Raw genomic sequence first — 17654 nt, forward strand, 5'->3', positions numbered from 1 at the left:
TGTCCTCCCCTCCCCTCCCCTCCCCCCTCCCCTTTTATTCCCTTCCCCCCCCCATAAAAAAAAAAAAAAAAAAATTAAAAAAAAAAAAAAGGTTTAAAAAAAAAAAAAAAGCTTTAAAAGAGTAATGACATTCTATTTTTCTTGATTTTCAAGTTATAGAGATACCGAACTATCTTCTTTTGAAAACAGCAGAATAGTACACGGCAGCCCTCTCAGAGACTTACTTTCTCATATCTTCCTCTTCTTGATGGCCTACAATGATCTCCTTTAGTTTGGTCTAGTATTACCATATGTCCTGGACTCTTTGAACCTAAGAGGAAAAAAAAAATCATAAACAAATGTCTAAACACTATCTCATTAAAAAAGACAGTAACTATCATGTAAAAATGCTGAAATCTTAGATAGCCAGATATTCACAACATAGGGCATGAAATAAATAAACCTACTTATTCTATGAGAACTTAACTGCAAATAGTCTTTAAAAAGAGCTCAACCCACAAACATAATTACTTTCAGTGATACCAAAAGATCCCAACTCTTATGGAAACCATTTGACAATCAATTTCATATTAAAAAAGAAAAAAACAAAAACAACAAAAGATCCCAACTCAGTCACACAGCTATCAATGACCATAAAGGGGCTTAGATGGAAGAACACACTTGTTTCCCAAGAGTACAAAAGAAGACTTCCCCTTCTACCACAGTGACACCTAACAACGAAGTTTAAATATTTATCTGGACTGGGATCTCAGGTTTTCCCTTCCACTGTAAAAATGAAATGGTAGAAAGCATTAGAAAGGGATTGAGAAGAAAGATACATAGCATACTTATTCGCTTCTTTTCTTCACTTTTTTTAATCGACTCTGAAGTTTGGCCACTTGATGCATTATCATTCTTCTCATCTTTACCTTCTATTTTCTTAGTATCCTTGCCTTCTTTTTTTTCACATTTCTCAGATGACCTTTTCTCTTCTTTTTTCACAGAGGCTTGTGTCCTGATCATACCACCCAGGAAAAACACATAATGAGAACTTTTGCAGCAATTTTCCAAAAAAGTCTAGTGCTTATCAAAAAAATAAATCCTTACTTGCTACTTCTATCACTCATGTTTTTTTTGTCTCCAGAACTTCTTGAACTACTCTTTTCATCATTTTCTTTCTTCAATTCTTTCTTAGAAGGATCACCTTTAACCTGAAAGGTTTAAACAGGAAAAAAAAAAATCAGTACATTTTAAGGTTATGTTTCAGATCACAAAAAAGTATGTTTTGGGGAGCAAATGTGGAAAAAACAGAAGTAAAAACATAAAAATAATACTTAAAAACTATTCCAAATTCTACTCTCTATGGGTGTAAACTCTTTAAATTGAGCACTGCTAGCCCTCGAAGTAACCTCCATTTTATATACATTTAGGCAAGCTTACTTTTTCAACAGAAATCAGCTGTCCATGCAGCTCAGTGCGATGAAGATGTGCAATACATCTGGATACCTCTGTGCTTGAAGACATAGTTACAATGCCATAGCACTTTGCCCCAGGACTTCGAGCATTTGTAACTACCTTTGCACTCAGAACCTAGAATATAAAATAACACTTGACAAAGTTTTACAACTTTACCACAACATACATTTCTGAATAGATCAAACTTCAGAACTAATACTAATCAAATAAAAGGATATATTCAGGATACATGAATTTGTGATGATGGATACATTTTGGATATATATTATTATTTTGGTTCATATTCTTGTGATCATTATCTACTTTGCTTATAATACAAGTACTCAGTAAATATCCAGGGGAAAAATCTAAAGCATCAAAAACTGGGCTCCTGGATGGGTCAGTCGGTTAAATGTCCAACTCTTGATTTTGGCTCAGGTCATGATCCCACGGTTCGTGGGACTGAGCTCCGTGATGGGCTGTGCGCTGATACCACAGAGCCTGATTGGGACTCTCTCTCTCCCTCTCTCTTTCTCTGGTCCTTCCCCACACCCTGTCTGTCTGTCTGTCTCTCTCAAAATAAACATTTAAAAAATAGCGTCAAGGGGCACTTGGGTGGCTCAGTCGGTTAAGCATCCAACTTCGGCTCAGATCATGATGTTGCAGTTCCTGAGTTCCAGCCCCTCCCATCGGGCTCTGTGCCGCCAGCTCAGAGCCTGGAGCCTGCTTCGGGTCTCCTTCTCTCTCTACCCCTCCCCCTCCTGCGCTCTGTCCCTCTCTGAAAATTAATAAACATTAAAAACAATAATAAAAAAGTGTCAAAAAGCAATTGTAATCTACTTGCTTTGTGTTAAATTTTTCAACTCTATAGCCAAAATACAGCAGTCACATCAATGCAATAATGACACAATTAATGAAAGCAAAGAAATTAATATTCTCAATTGCATTTGGGCCAAACTTCCCCTATCATAAGCCCACCCTGAATCTCTTAGAGGAATAAGAGGTAATTTTCTAGAAAGTTTCTAAATGAGTGTTAACAATTTTCTCCAATGAGTTACTATAAGAAATTTCAAAAAATGAATAAAGAACCATCCACATATAAAAAAGCAGTCTTAAAAACACACCCTACAAAAACATACTCTAAAAAGATACACTTTGAGCTTTAAAAATATACACCAATATAAAAGTGACAAAGAATTTCAATTCTATCAAAGTCAAGAGAGACAGGGATGGATGAGTAGGAAGAAAAGTGGCAGTACAATCTAGTGCTGAACAAAAAGAGAGACAGACATAATGCCAAAAAGAGATAAACAGGGAATTTAGGAGGCTGGGTGGTGTGGATGGCTGGAAACTATCAGCTTTTATCTCAAGTCTGGGAAAGGCAGACTTGCCCCAACAACAACTTGGTTTTAAAGCCCAATGTCTTGTTATAAAAGTACACGGTGTCCTTATATAGTTTTAGTCCTAAGAAATGCCAGCATTAAAAAACTTTTTATATCTCTAACAATAAATTACTGAAAACAAAATAAAAAATAAACCAAGGCTGATCACAGGACTACAGTTCTCAGTGTTGTATATCTGACACCTATAAGAATCCTTAACACTCAGGCAACTCTATATTAGAAGAAGAAGAAGAAAAAAAAGACTTCTGAAATCAACAGAATAGATTTTTATAACATTCATGAATGGTTATTCACCAATATTGGTCATTAATTTAACAGATATTTCAAAGCCTACTGCATGCACTTAAAGTATAGCAGACGAAGTCCCTGCTATCAAAGAGACTACATTGGAGGGGTGCCTCTAGTCAGTTAAAAGTCCAACTCTTGATTTTGGCTCAAGTTATGATCTCACAGTTCCTGGGACACAGGGATCGAGCCCTGTGTCACGCTCTGTGGGGACAGCATGGAGCCTGCTTGGGATTCTCCCTCTCTTTCTCTCTCTGCCCCTCCCCCACTTCTGTGTGCATGCTCTCTCTCTCTCAAAATAAACATTTAAGAAAAAAAGAGCTTACACTGGAGTAGATTACATATGACATATAATGAAAACAAAAATACAAGGCAGAAAGGAGTGAGTGCCCTAAGGGATACAAATCGACTACAATGCAATTCAACAACTATTAATTGAGTATTTAATGCATTTAATTATTGGCTATTCTTCTGTTAGATCTTCCCTTTATATGCCAGTATATATTTTTCTGATGAACCAACCACAGTCGAGCCTCCCCTTTTGCTCTCTTGGCAACTCTTCCATCATAGCACATATCACAACTTCTGATGAAGGATATTTTCACCAGTTTTACATTTTTTTTCACTACTGTACTGGAATCTGTATGGTGACAGGTGTATCAGTTCCCACCCCCACCAAATTCTATATCCCGTTGTCTAATATTTTCCAAATGACTAGATTAGCCTTAGATACTCTAGTTCCTAGAAAAATCATGATGAATGTGATGAATAACTCAGTCCTTGGCTGAAATGGGCTTAAAATATGAGCTTTTAGGGGCGCCTGGGTGGCTCCATCAGTTGAGCGTCCAACCTCAGCTCAGGTCATGATCTCACAGTCTGTGAATTTGAGCCCCGCATTGGGCTCTGTGCTAACAGCTCAGAGCCTGGAGCCTGCTTCGGATTCTGTGTCTCTCTCTCTCTCTGCTCCTCTCCCACTCGTGCTCTGTCTCTCTCTGTCTCTCAAAAATGAATAAACATTAAAAAAAAAAAAAAAAAAAGAAAACTATAATATGAGCTTTTAATACAAAGATCCCCAGGCTCAGAGTGAGATTATAGGACGAACTCTACGTTACCATAGAATTCAATAATTATGCTTAAACCAGTCGTAAGAAAAACAAAAAAACTGGAAGGTTTCATATAATATTGTTTTGAATATAATTCCTTTCAAACGGAGACACGAGAAAGATAGATAAACAGGTAAAAGCAGCGTACCTTTCCATATTTGCCAAAAAGGTTCTTCAAATCAGCAGCTTTGGTATTAGAAGAAAGTCCACTAACCCAGATATTTTTAGTTGAGCTTCCACTGCTACCACTAGTACTACTTGTACTGCCTAGAACAAATTTAATAGCAGACATTTTAGTATCTCCACTGGAATTTTTTTTTAATAAAATGATTAGATCCATCTTCTTCCAAAATTATAGAATTATCTTTTGACGTAACTAAATCTAATAGCACAGCCTCGCTGTATCAGAATCCTAGGAATTTGCTATTATTAAAATCAAACACAATAGACGATACAACTAGTGAGGAAACAAATCTGAACATCTGTATAGTTTCTACTGCATGCGTTAAACTGAAGTGGGTAAAAAATCAGTTACAGGTCTTGACTTTGACTGTTAAGTTTAATAATTTATACTCTACCACTGCAATGAATATAGACAACTGGAAAGCAGTCATCTAGAAATGTACAGATTGCTTAATTACCCACATATGTCCTGGGCTTTAGATCCTGAGACTTTGGGAGTGCAAAAGGGAACAGTCAAAGGAAGGGATAAACCATATTCAAAAATGTAAATGTTTAATAACAAAGACTAACCAACAGCTCATCTTCATTCTCTGGTAGAGAAAGAATAAAACAGGAATTATATGCAGCTAGATAACTCTGGATTTAATTAAAAACAATCTTCTAAAACAAAGTTATTAATAAGAATAAAATCAGAAACCTCAAAATTCTTTAGAATAGGTAAATGGTTATACGAATTATTTCTGTACTACCTCCATACACAAAGTAGGCTGTCATACACCTAAGTACCATTTCTTGGAATACAGGCCTAGTCATTTATCCCCCCCCCCCCCAGGGCTTTTCTTCAAATGTGCTGTTACAAAAGGGAGCTTTCATTCATTTGACTTAATTTGCAGAACAATTCTTACCCACTTTAAGGGAAAAAAAGTATGTAAGCAATTAAAAGTAACAATTTTTATAACTGCACGTTATTGTAAGTAGAAAGAGTAAAATTTTCAATGCTTTAAAATATTAATGCCACAGGTTTTAGTTGAAAAATTACTGTCCACGTAGACTTATGAAGAGACGACACATTTTAAATATTAATGGCTGCTGCATTTCTACTCTTAAAAACTACATTTAAAAAAGGATCGATTTTATGAAATGCTAACTAGAAGACTGCGTATCTTTTTTTATGTTAACAGTAACATTTGGGCCCAGGTACTTCTCTTAATTACAGAAAAAAAATTGCAATAATAGAAAAAAGTTAACATTTAAACAAGACCACTAATCTTCTGAATTTAAAGGGTAACATTCAATAAATCTATTAAATGTTGTCCATTAACCAAAACTGTAAAAGGATGTGAGTATTGCAATTAACTGTCAATTTAGTACACAATCACTTGAAATTCCAACTATTAAAATTACCAACAAAATAACACTAAATGAACCACAAAAAGCAGATAACATTCCTTATTTATTCACTGAAGAGGCATTCTAGGACTTTGCAACACCTGATTGGTGTTATTTCCCTTAAAGTGATTTTTCAGAAAACAGGAAATGTTTTTCAAGTAGACAGCATATGTACAAGAGGAAACTATAGCGCAACAGCCATGAGAGACCCAGACATCCCAGTAACAGAAAGTAACCAAATATTGTATCTTTAAGCTTATAAGAATTTAAAATAAAACGAATTTCCTACATAAAACTCCTATCGACCCAAAATAAGTCAAATTAAGAAGCAAATTGTAAAGAATCAAAAATACCCTATACTGGCTATGTTAACAGAAGTGTGCCCTGATTTAAACAATGAAAAAAATAAAACCAAATGTTAGAGACTGATTTTCTTTTAAGTATTAGACTCCACAAATATATGCAAATATCATTTATGGCACATTTCCTACTAGACAGAACAGGGAGAAGGTTGGTGCATATGGGTTGCAAATGACTACAACTAAAGATAAAATATTTCTAAAATTATAAGGCAAGAAAATGAAGTATCTATTGTATTAATATTCAACACAGGTGCTTAGAACACAATGTTAAAAATACAACTTTTAGCATACTCCTACCAGTTTACAAATTAATTAAAGCTTAACACCTCAATAACACCAAGAGTTTGCGAAAATCTATTTAACTCAACAGTCTGCACAAAAGCCATACAGAAATTTTAGTATGTATATTTTAAATGACTAAACGTCAAAGGAAACCCCAGGCAATTATTACTTTTTAACGAAAATACACAATTTACCACTGAAATAAATAGGAAAAAAATTCATTACCTTTGTCATCTTTGGATGATGTCTTGCTGTCTTTAGATTCCTTTGAAGAGCTAAAGAAGCAAATCACCAGAAGAAAATTGAAAACAAAAAAAAAACCCAAAAAAACCAAAAATCGAACAGCTTGATATTGACTACATTTCAAACTAGTGCTATTCACACAAATTAACAATTCCAAAGGTCTAGATTAGGTTATTTGAACAAATGATTCCCTTAGGATTCTTGCACTGATTTTCCCCAAGATGCCTGAAGATCTAGATTTTCTGACAATTCTATTCAGTGGATATATGGCCATCTTCTCCAGATTTCAGGACTGGGACTTGACTTCATTTTGTGTTCTTAGGACTGATAGTTGTTCATTAACCATCATCACAAGGATTTTTAAAAATAAAACACAAAAAAATTGTCAATTTGAAAAAAAAAACAAAAAACAACAAAAAAAACCAAATATATGCTGACAATTCGACAATGCAATCAGTAGGACACACTGCATATTACGAAGATCTTGAAATTTTTTTTAAAGTAACTTATGACGGTCAAAAATATTATAGGCAGGATCATAAGTACTAATTACTGTACATGGTCTTGAAGCCACCCCCTTAATGTAGAGTGATCTTATTGAATGCTGGAATTCAGTATCGTAAAGAACTGACATAGAAAAACAAACCTCTTTGCTTGACCAGAGGCCCCAGTAGACGAGGGCCCTTTCTTCAAAGTATCCTTTTCTTTGTCTCCAGATTCTGCTTTCTTAGAACTTTCTCTGGCTTCCTTCTCGACAGGATCCCCCTTCACGCAGTCTTCCTTCTTACCATCTTTATGGTTCGCATTCATCTCATAATCCTTGCTTTCCTTCTCCGGGCTCTGTGCAATGGCGTCCTGCCCATCTTTTGGCTTACTTGCTTCAGAATCTGTAATTTTCACATTTTTACCTGTTTCTAGGAGGTCATCACCATCAAAATCCAGAGTGATGGCATCTTCAGCCTGGATTGTGACCGAGATGTTGTCATCCTCAGCTTCTTTCACAGTCGCATTAGCTTCCATCTCTTCATGAGCTGTGTGATCAGCCTCAGCTAGGTTCCCTTCTGAAGGAAGAGGTTTAGATACTTCTTGTGTACCATCACCAGAACCTGCTATATCTAAGAGGATTTAACAGGAATAAATATGGCAAAACAAGAAGTTTAAACAATTTCATATTCATAAGCTAGAATAGGACCTAGAAAATATAAAGCCAGTTATTAGCACTGATGGAAGGTTAGGGGAAAAAAAACACAAGGGTATTAACTAACATAAACAATCCTTTACCCAGGATCACTTATTCTTCATGGAAAAAAATGATCTCTACATACAAATACCAAACAACAAAAGTGAGGAAATGGTTCCATCCTGAGGATACCAGCTCTTCATTTGTGGTTAGAAGTTAATGGCATATGGAAGATTTTTTTCCTCCATGAGATAGTGACAAATGTGCAGATTTGTTATTCAATGTTCCAATCATCTTGGGTTTAACCCTTGTGACCTTCAGAATCCCCTTGGTGACGTCTTGAAAGGTCACAGTCTGAGGATATCAATCAGTCTTCAAAGTTTTTCAGGGCCCCATCTTTTTCACTCTTCTTTTTCAATTCTTGGGTAGTCCAGAATCGTATGGAAAACTGCTGCAGAAGGCTCCAAAGATGGCCTGCTCCATAACGTTCAGGAAATTGGTTATTTCCAGTCTTCATCCTGTCCAGTCAGTCCCGCAATTACCGTTTTTGAAGATGTCTTGCATTCCCCCAAAATAGAAAGGCTTCAGGCATTTGAGATTTTCAGTCAGTAGCTTTACTTCGTCATCATTTTTAGGCCTTTAATTCTGCCTTGCTTAGAACCCTGCTCCATGTCCTTTCTAGTCCAAAGTAGGATCCTTTGACTTCCATCCAAGAACTCTTCCATGATAACCTCGTACTGACAAATGTATTACTACTGATGTCCCTGTAATTGTATTGGATGAGACAGTTCTCCTAAACTATGAAAACTGTCAGAAGGCTATACGAAAGTTTCCCTATGTAGCAAACAAAACGTTAGTCTCCTCATCACCCATTTTTAGGACCGTTTATACAATTAATTATCCGTTACACTCCAATAAGCACGTATGAGTTACTGCAGTGCCAGTCTTAAGGACGTTATCAACTTACCGTATGCTAGAAGTTATTGTAAAAAATAAAGTTAAAATTGGGTTAAAAAAAATATGGCATTGTCCACTACAGTAACTGATATGTACCATTAAGTTAGAACATATCTTAAATGTTAAAAAGAAAATTAAAACCAATTGAAAAATGAAATCAAGATGCTAACTTAATTCACTAAATTGATAAATTTGAAAATAAAGTCATTTCAAAAATAAGATTTCAAATAAGGAAGGTTTTTGTTCTCACATAATTTACTATTTTTCTAAATGTCAGCAATTTTTAAACTCTACTTGGCATCAAACATACCTTTCTCATTTTCTTCTTCCTCACCATCCTGAAATTCAAAGAATAATCAAATGTAAAATGAATTCACTTAAAACTAGATTTTAGTAATAGCATAAAATCAGTCAAGTTAAACTGGTATATAATTTAGTAACATTAATTAGGGACACCTATCACTAGCATATATAGGATCTTCCAATCAGAACCAGAGGCCAGTTAGAGAAATGTGGCACATGTCTGGTATATACGGTTTCAGACAAAACAGGTAAATCTATCAATAATCAGATCATCAATAAACTGTATTAGTTTCAGTATTCAAAACTAGTTTATATAAATCTGAATCTTACTCACATCAAGCAGTTGCCAAAGGACTGACCTGATTATCTTATGTGACTCCATTCAAAAGCACTTTTAGGGCATACTATTCAAAAGTAGTACCAGAAAGTATAAATTGAAGACACGCACTTTCAAGGGCTTAAATGCATATTAATAAAACAAACAAACAAAAACTCTTTCCAGGTATCTCAGAACTCAAAGGGAAGACTACAAGAGCAGTTATCTTCAAATTACTCATTCCTCTGATCTGTTAAAAATTAATTCACAGCAGCCACATACACCCTGGAGGCCAACTACTTTTAAAAAGGTGTTTGCACACTAGGTAATCAAAAGAGTAACTCACACTTTTTAAAAAATATGACTGATTTTAATTTTAAAATATGTATCTCCTCACCTAATCTAAAATTAAGCATGTACTAGCCTGAAAACAGGAATACTGCAAGGGGATTTTCCCTTTACCAAGCAAATAGTGCAAAAACCACTGAAGTAGTCATAATCACACCAAGATAAAACCAACATTTTCCCATTAAAGATCTTAACAAATAACGAAATATGCATTTAATCTCAGTAAAGGAAAAAAAAAGTGAAGGGATGTTTTAACTTATAACTTTTAAAATAAAAGCTGAGTAGAGGCACCTGGGGGGCTCAGTCGGTTAAGCGTCTGACTTCAGTTCAGGCCATGATCACAGTTCACGAGTTTGAGCCCTGTATCAGGCTCTGTGCTGACAGCTCAGAGCCTGGAGCCTGCTTTGGAATCTGTGTCTCCCTCTTTCTCTGCCCCTCCCCGACTCTATTACTCTATTTCTCTCTCTCTCTCTCTCTCAATCTCTCTCTCTCTCACAAATAAATTAACATTTAAAAAATAATAAATAAAATAAAGTAAAAGCTGAGTAGAAGTAGATCCTTTTCGGTCACAGTGGTATGAAGCTACCACATACAAAGCCTTAGAGTAGTGGTTCTCAAACTTTGAGTCTGTATCAGAATCTCCTGGAAGGCTAATTAAAACAGTTTGCTAAGCACCAACCCAGAGTTTCTAATTCAGGTCTGGAGGCAGGGCTTGAGAATCTGCATCTCTAACAGGCTTCCAGGTGATGCTGATGCTGTTGTCCAGGGACCACACTTTAAGAACTACTGCCTTAGAGTGACAGCCCAGTAGTGAAAAAAGGCTTAAACTGAACTGTAAATAAAACTTTAACTGGCATATTTATTTATAACACAATTTTAGATTCATAGAAAAGTGTGCGTTCTTTAAAAATGTCAAATATTTTACCATATGCTCAAACTTACATCTGGCAGCAACCATATTTCTAAGAAATCATTTTAACGGATTTTTTGACTTTAAGCTAACATGTAAGTGCCCCAGTTAGGAAATGCCCAATTGTTTTACACACTAAAGTGTATGAAGGAAACTACAAACACTGAAACAACTAAGCCACAAGCTTAGGAAGTAAAAGAGTCCTGAACAAGTAGGTTATTGATTCATGGCAAAGTGAATCTTATTATCACTTAAGTCTGCGACATTATGCTCTGATAACTCTATTGTTGCTCTGGACCACAATGCTGAACCAGAATTTAGTTTCAATCATTATGTTTCTAATCTGCAACATTTGGAAAGAAAAGAGAAATGCTTTCACTTGGGTGGCATGACAGGCAATGGCAGCAAGGAAAGGATGGGTGAGACCAGAATTGGTGATTTATCTTTCTCTTTTAGTTTAGTAATTTGTCTTGGGGGAATAAATATACTGGAATATCTTTAACTTTTAATTGGAAGCAGAACAAATTAACTTAAAGAATGCAACTTGCCTCTCCTTTATCTACCAACAGCAACACCACTTTCCAGTTATTCTTTTAGACATGCGATACTGACAAGTTTAAGAAAAAATGGCCAAATTATCTCCTGTTTTAAACAGTAAAAAATTTTTAATTTTTAAATTAAAAAAAAAATTAAGTATTGTGTGTTTTGTAAGAAACAAAATCCTGGGGCTCCTGGGTGGCTCAGTTGGTTAAGCGTCCAACTTTGGCTCAGGTCATGATCTCATAGTCCGTGAGTTCGAGCCCCGCGTTAGGCTCTGTGCATGGATTCTGTGTCTCCCTCTCTCTGCCCCTCCCCTCCCATGCTCTCTCCAAAATAAATAAACATTAAAAAATATTTTTTAAAAAATGCTTTCTGCTGTAGTTCCACTAGTTACAAATGTTATTTCTAGCTGCTAAAATAACTGGTAAGGTTTGCCTTACTTTGCTGAAGAGCTTTCAGATATTTATCCTAATTATTCAACATGTCTTCTGAAGGGTCTCATAATGTTAGTTTCTCAAATTAAAGGTAACACTAGCTTTACCACATATGCTTCAATGCCCCTGGAAGAGTCGGACCTGGCTTCCAGAAAATAAAACCAACTACAACACAGGTGAAGCACAAAAACAACTAGGGTTAGTAGAAAAGATGAGCCACGTATCAGTGCAGGTTTCACTGCGCAGTATGTGCAGTAAACAAAGTTCTGCTAAAGTCAAACCAAAAGCCCTAAATAAGCCTAAAAATCTTTGTAATACGAAACAAACCAAGAAATACAATGGGAGATTTTTCCTGTCTAAATGATACATAGGATACGCATTTTCTCTGAAAACAATTTTCCTCCACCGAAAACAGATTGTTTTCAGAATGAGAAATATAATAAGTAACAACAGTGTAAAGCATCCTTCCATATTAAACACTTTTTGAGCTTCTCTTGGAAAAAAAGTAACATTTCACATATGAAAATTAAGCAAATGCTCTGTAAGGTAGGTACTCATGTTGTTTATCCTTATAGCAGGATCTACAACCCTTAGTCAAATGCCAAAATTCATATACAAAGCTACATTCTCCCCACCCCCCCTCTCTCTCCTTTCCCCTAGGTTAATCTTGCGATACATGTAACATGTGCTATGTCAGAAGACCGCTTCTAGAAAGCCTCCTTTCCCTGACTTGTATGTAAATACTATATTCAGCTTGATTTTAAAATAAACCTTCAAAATAACCTTAAGCCACCAACTGTCTGCTATCTATCTGGCAATATGCTAAAGATCACAGAAAACACAAAACACCTGGCATGTGATAAGCATTCAATAAATATTTATTGAATGAATTTACTGAGTAATTGTGGTATAAGAAAGACACTACTATTTTCAGGTGAAGGGAATGAACTAACTGTTCATTTCCATGTATGTAACGGGCTTAGCTACAGCCCTGTGTGAGTATAATGGAATTCAGAAAACAAGATTTACTAGTGTGCAGTGATTTAGTGAAAAGAATTCTAAACCAGGCATCATAACACCTGGATATTTATCCTATCGTTGTCAACGAAACAGTTTCACTCGTGTTATCCATGTAGGTGAATTTTACCCATAAAATAAGGGATAACATATGACCTAAATAAATATAAACATCTGAGTAAGATAATGGATGTAAAAAATTCTCTGTAAACAATAAAGTACTACATAAAAGATATTAGGGAAAGTTTTGGGGAGCAGATACAGATAAATCTGGCTTTAGGGGTACACAGAATTCATATGACAAAAAAAGGGTATCAAATTAGTGAAATATTAAGGGCAAAGGCAAACAGAAAAAGGAATATACATGGTGTGATTACCAAAGACTGAAGAGACTGAAATTAGAGGAAATTTTGAAGAATTACAGAATCAGCAAATATAAACATTTTTGAGAAAAATTCCCCCAAATTCTTAAGTAAAACGAGTATCTTCAAGCTAGTAAACAAGATCACAACCAGAATGCACATATGCTAAGTGCCAGGATCTATAATTAATCCTAACATCAATGCAGCAGGTAGGAATTAATGTTCACTTTACAGACTTAGAAACTAAGAGAATCCACCCAAAGTCAAAATATTATTAGCAACTAAAAGAAGCAGAATTTGAACCACATTCTTGGCTAACACCTAAAGGCCAAACATTTAAAGTAAGTAAGCCTGAAAACTGGCTTTAAATAAATACATTCCTATACAAATATACTGCCCATTTGCTTGTATCTTTAGGAACAAATAATAGAAGAATGTATCAGGAATTTAAAAGTTTGCCATCAAGGGAATGAGTGGAGGGGACTTTTTTTGTGTGGATGTGAGTTCTACGCCCAATGTGGGGCTTGCACTTATGACCCTGAGATCAAGGTTCACATGCTCTACCAAATAAGCCAGTCAGGCACCCCAGAAGGGACTTTTCTGAATGTACTTTTCTCATAGCTTTGATTTTGAAACCACATAAATATTGTAAATAATTATAAAATTAAATTTCCTAGTTTGAATTATAGACTCACAAAAAGTTAGATTCAAGTTTTTTAAAAAGCACACCTTAATTATTGAAAATAAAATGAAACAAGTCAACCTAAATATGTATGAGTTGGTGATATAATCCTATAGAGCAGAACTCGTCCAAAATACTATAGTCTGTTCACTCCTAGAAGGGTACGTCTTTAGGACAGATATACTGGGGAGAAGTTATTTTCACTAATCTTTTTGGTAATAGTGTTGATATTAAGTTTCTAAGACTATTTTATGTGTACCATAAGACAAACAAAATGATTAACTTGCAAGTATCCCTGTGACCTCAAAATTTATTTAACTTGAAAGTAAAAACAAACCAAAAAACCACACACATTCCCTAGCACTGTACACTGGAAGAAAAGACCTAGAAGACATGAAAACCCAGCGGCAATGAACTACATCCCTACCACCGAGACTATTTTCTTGAAAACCATTTACCACTATAAAGGGAAAAAATGGCTAATTAGGTCTAGAGCAGAAAAAGGAACATCATAACATACCAGAAAGCAAGGAAGCAATCAAAGACTACTAGGATCATGTTGAAATGAAGAGGCTCTCACAAGCTACAGATACAGATGGGACAGTTTGAACACTGAACAAGGATAACTACAATGGGCTGAAATACATCAAATATACTTAAATCCATGAGTTCAAAATGAAACTAAGGGAGAAAAAAAGGAAAAATAAAAAGCTCATTAGTCAGTGATAAACCAGCTCATTATTCTCAAAACTGGTAAATAAAAGGAAAAGAAATGAGGCATAAGTATATACGCTGGCTTTCCTTTGTCAATGGTACCACTGGATAACCAAACAGTATGAGATATTTCTATTTCTAGGAACATCCTAGCTGATCAGTAAGAAGAAATGATAGAATTAGAATATACTACTTTGATCAAAGGGGTGTGGATCATCAATGATCGATAGCATCACCAAAAAGTTAAAGCCAGACATGACATGCATCCAAATGGAAGAACACTGTTTCTGCAGCAGTTGGGTGTGTTGGGGTGGGGTGCCCTGAATTGGACAGCAAGTCTCTAGATCCTATAACCGACTTACCAATTTACAGAGAATACAGTAAACAAAGACACATGTTGAACGACTCCACAGAAATGTAATCAGCAAAATCTAGACTTTGGAAAGCCTATAACAGGGGTTGGCAAAAAAGAGGCTAGATACCTCTTTTTATAAATATTTTTACTGAAACAGCCATGTCAGTTCATTTACCTATGGTCTACAGCTGCTTTCACACAACAATGGCAGAGCTGAATAGGTGTAACACAGACCATATGGCCCACAAAGGCTAAAATATTTTCTACCTACTCCCTTAAGAAAAACTTTGCCAACCCTTGCTCTACAGAATATACAACTCAATTTCTTCAACAAACAAACTGAAGGAAAAAAGATGGAGGGAAAAAAACCTATAAACTAAAAGAGATTTAATAAACATTTCAATCAATCACAGTAGGTACATCTTATTTACATCTGATTCAAACAAAACCTGTGAAAATAAGAAAAAAAGCAAAAACTTATGCACAATTGAACATTTGAATACTAAGTGTACATGTAGGGAGATTAAAAATCTTATATTAGGAGTGATATTGTAAAAAAGTAAGTTCTCTTTTAGAGATACATAATGAAAAATTTTAAATGTCCAGGATTTGTCTGAATAATGCAGAAAAGGAAAAGTGAAAGGAGGTATAAATGAAACAAGACTACCCATGAGTTGTAACAGCTAAAGCTGGGTGATGGTTACGCTCTATGTAGTATTACTTAATGCACACAGTAAAACAACACGTTCAGAAGCATTAGATCACAATGAAACATAGAAACATTTTTATATATTGCTAAATATTCCACTCTACATTATTCACAAAGAGAAAAAAGGTCATTTTAAATCGGAAAGAAAACTTCTCTGCAGACGTACCTTCCCTATCTTTTGATACAGTAAAGCCCTTGATGAGGAGTAAGTGTTCACTCATCATCAGGATAGAAGGGAAGCATGGCCATCTCCAGGCCATAAAGATTTGTGAAAATTTTTAAAAAGGCATCCATTCCTTAAGGTACTTTAATCTGTTAAATTTTTATAACAAATATGTAATCTATGATGTGAATGGGGACCTTAGAAATGATCTCTTTACACAGCTCACAACCTACACAACTCCAGGAGTGGGCCTTGGAGCAAATTAACAAGCTAGTTGCTAGGAATATGAGGAGCTCAACTCTACCTTTTTGCAAATTAGTTAATCTAGAAAAGGCATTCCCCTAATCTGAGAGTTAATATTCCTCACCTATTCTTTATCACTCAGAAATTAACTTAGTTGGAGACAGTATGGGGGACAAATCTACAGACATGCATAGTCCTATCATTTCCTTCCTGAATATTCCAAATTATCAGACACATTTCTCCCAGAAATGCAGTTTCTCCCCCCACTGCAATAAACGCAGAAAGCCAAAATACAGCCTCACCAGCATTTGTGGTTCAACATCATTTCAAAGGCAATAGAGCTGCAGGAAAGAAGGTGTGACCAGAGGCAATCAGCTAAGCAGTCCACAAGTACGAGCTCCACTTACATACTCTTCTGGCAAATATTACGGTAAGGAAATAACAGTCTCGATCCCTATTTTTTCTTAATCTAGTAAAGAGAGGAAACTCCTATCTCTATTTCAAAGCATACTATTTAAAGAAGGTAGATGAAAAAGGGGTTCTTGAGTACAGATGAGGAAAAAACAAAGGATAAGTTAAAAAGGAAACATTGTAGCAACTGAGCGGTATGTGTTTATAGCCCCTGTAAGTCACGCTTTAAAATATGCACTATCTATATCACATATACCAAAAACAACACGACACACAATAGAAGAGTGGTCATTTTCCACACACACATACACACACACATACCCTGAGTAAATTTCTAGAACAGAGACTTTTATTATTTTTATACTATGCCCATTCTAGGTGTGTTAAATTAACAAAATCTTAATTAAAGCTTTAATAAGGGTATTAGTACTTTTAAATGATTCACTTCATAGCAAATTGCCAGAAAAAAAAAAAAAAATCAAGGAGAGGTAGACTTCTCAAAAGACTGGTAACCAGAGGTTTTTCAGTTTGTTTCTTTTTTTTTTAAAAGAAAGGATGGACTATTTTTATTTTTATTCTGAAAATGGTAAGAACCTTGTTATAATATCTTCCAATCACCTTTGTGGCAACAGAAATTTCAGCTGCCAATTTTAAGTATTTTGTATATACCAGTACTTAAACTGAATTTAAAGCAGTTTTATGAATTAGAGAATTATGAAGTCAAAATAAGATTCCTTTTCCAAGCCCTTCCACCCACAATATCATATTCATAGGACTAAATGTAAACTTACTTGGGCTGTTAGAAAGGTATCATCTTCACCTTCTTGAGCTTCAATTTCCTAAGTAAAAGGGTATACAATAGCTTTGCTTTACAAAATATCTGGGTAACATGAGAATGCTTTTATGCTATACCCAACTATCACTTGCCTTGTATTCTGCACAGTGTCTATGATACCGTCGGTACTAAGTCAATGCTTAATAATTCAGACTACACTTTTTGTTCCAACATAAAAATAGTCACACTGATAGAGGATTGCAAAAATCTCTTGAGCCCTTCATTTATTTGGCTAAGTAGAATGGAAGTATTCTAAGCATGAATATTAACAGTACTGACTCCTTAATCCATTGGTTTTAAGACACACTAACATACTTCAAAACAAGACAAATGGTCTATTTCAATCAAATACTTTTAAAATTATATGCCTTTAAATTAAACTTGAAGTAATTACCCACCATTCATAACCAAAGAAATGCAAATTAATCCTTTGTATCTACTAAAATAGCAAAAGAAAAAATAGCTACCATCCAGTACTGTTGGCAAGATCA

General features: G+C 35.2%; 1 protein-coding gene across 5 annotated transcripts in view; it reads right to left on the bottom strand.

The window, feature by feature from the left end:
• Positions 1–17654, bottom strand: part of SLTM (SAFB like transcription modulator) — an 81298-nt gene that overhangs the window by 47162 nt on the left and 16482 nt on the right. For 3 of the 5 annotated variants that reach the window (XM_049613704.1, XM_049613702.1, XM_049613701.1), the window contains exons 5-13: positions 17120–17167; positions 9132–9159; positions 7331–7799; positions 6667–6716; positions 4374–4492; positions 1420–1569; positions 1087–1190; positions 828–994; positions 225–310 (exon numbers count right to left, since the gene is read on the bottom strand). In XM_049613704.1, the coding sequence (XP_049469661.1) occupies positions 225–310; positions 828–994; positions 1087–1190; positions 1420–1569; positions 4374–4492; positions 6667–6716; positions 7331–7799; positions 9132–9159; positions 17120–17167 (1221 nt within the window). The remainder of the gene's footprint in view (positions 1–224; positions 311–827; positions 995–1086; positions 1191–1419; positions 1570–4373; positions 4493–6666; positions 6717–7330; positions 7800–9131; positions 9160–17119; positions 17168–17654) is intronic. The other 2 variants (XM_049613705.1, XM_049613703.1) reach the window with 1 other exon arrangement.

This window comes from Panthera uncia (genome assembly GCF_023721935.1).
Source record: "Panthera uncia isolate 11264 chromosome B3 unlocalized genomic scaffold, Puncia_PCG_1.0 HiC_scaffold_1, whole genome shotgun sequence".
Taxonomy (NCBI): Eukaryota; Metazoa; Chordata; class Mammalia; order Carnivora; family Felidae; genus Panthera; species Panthera uncia.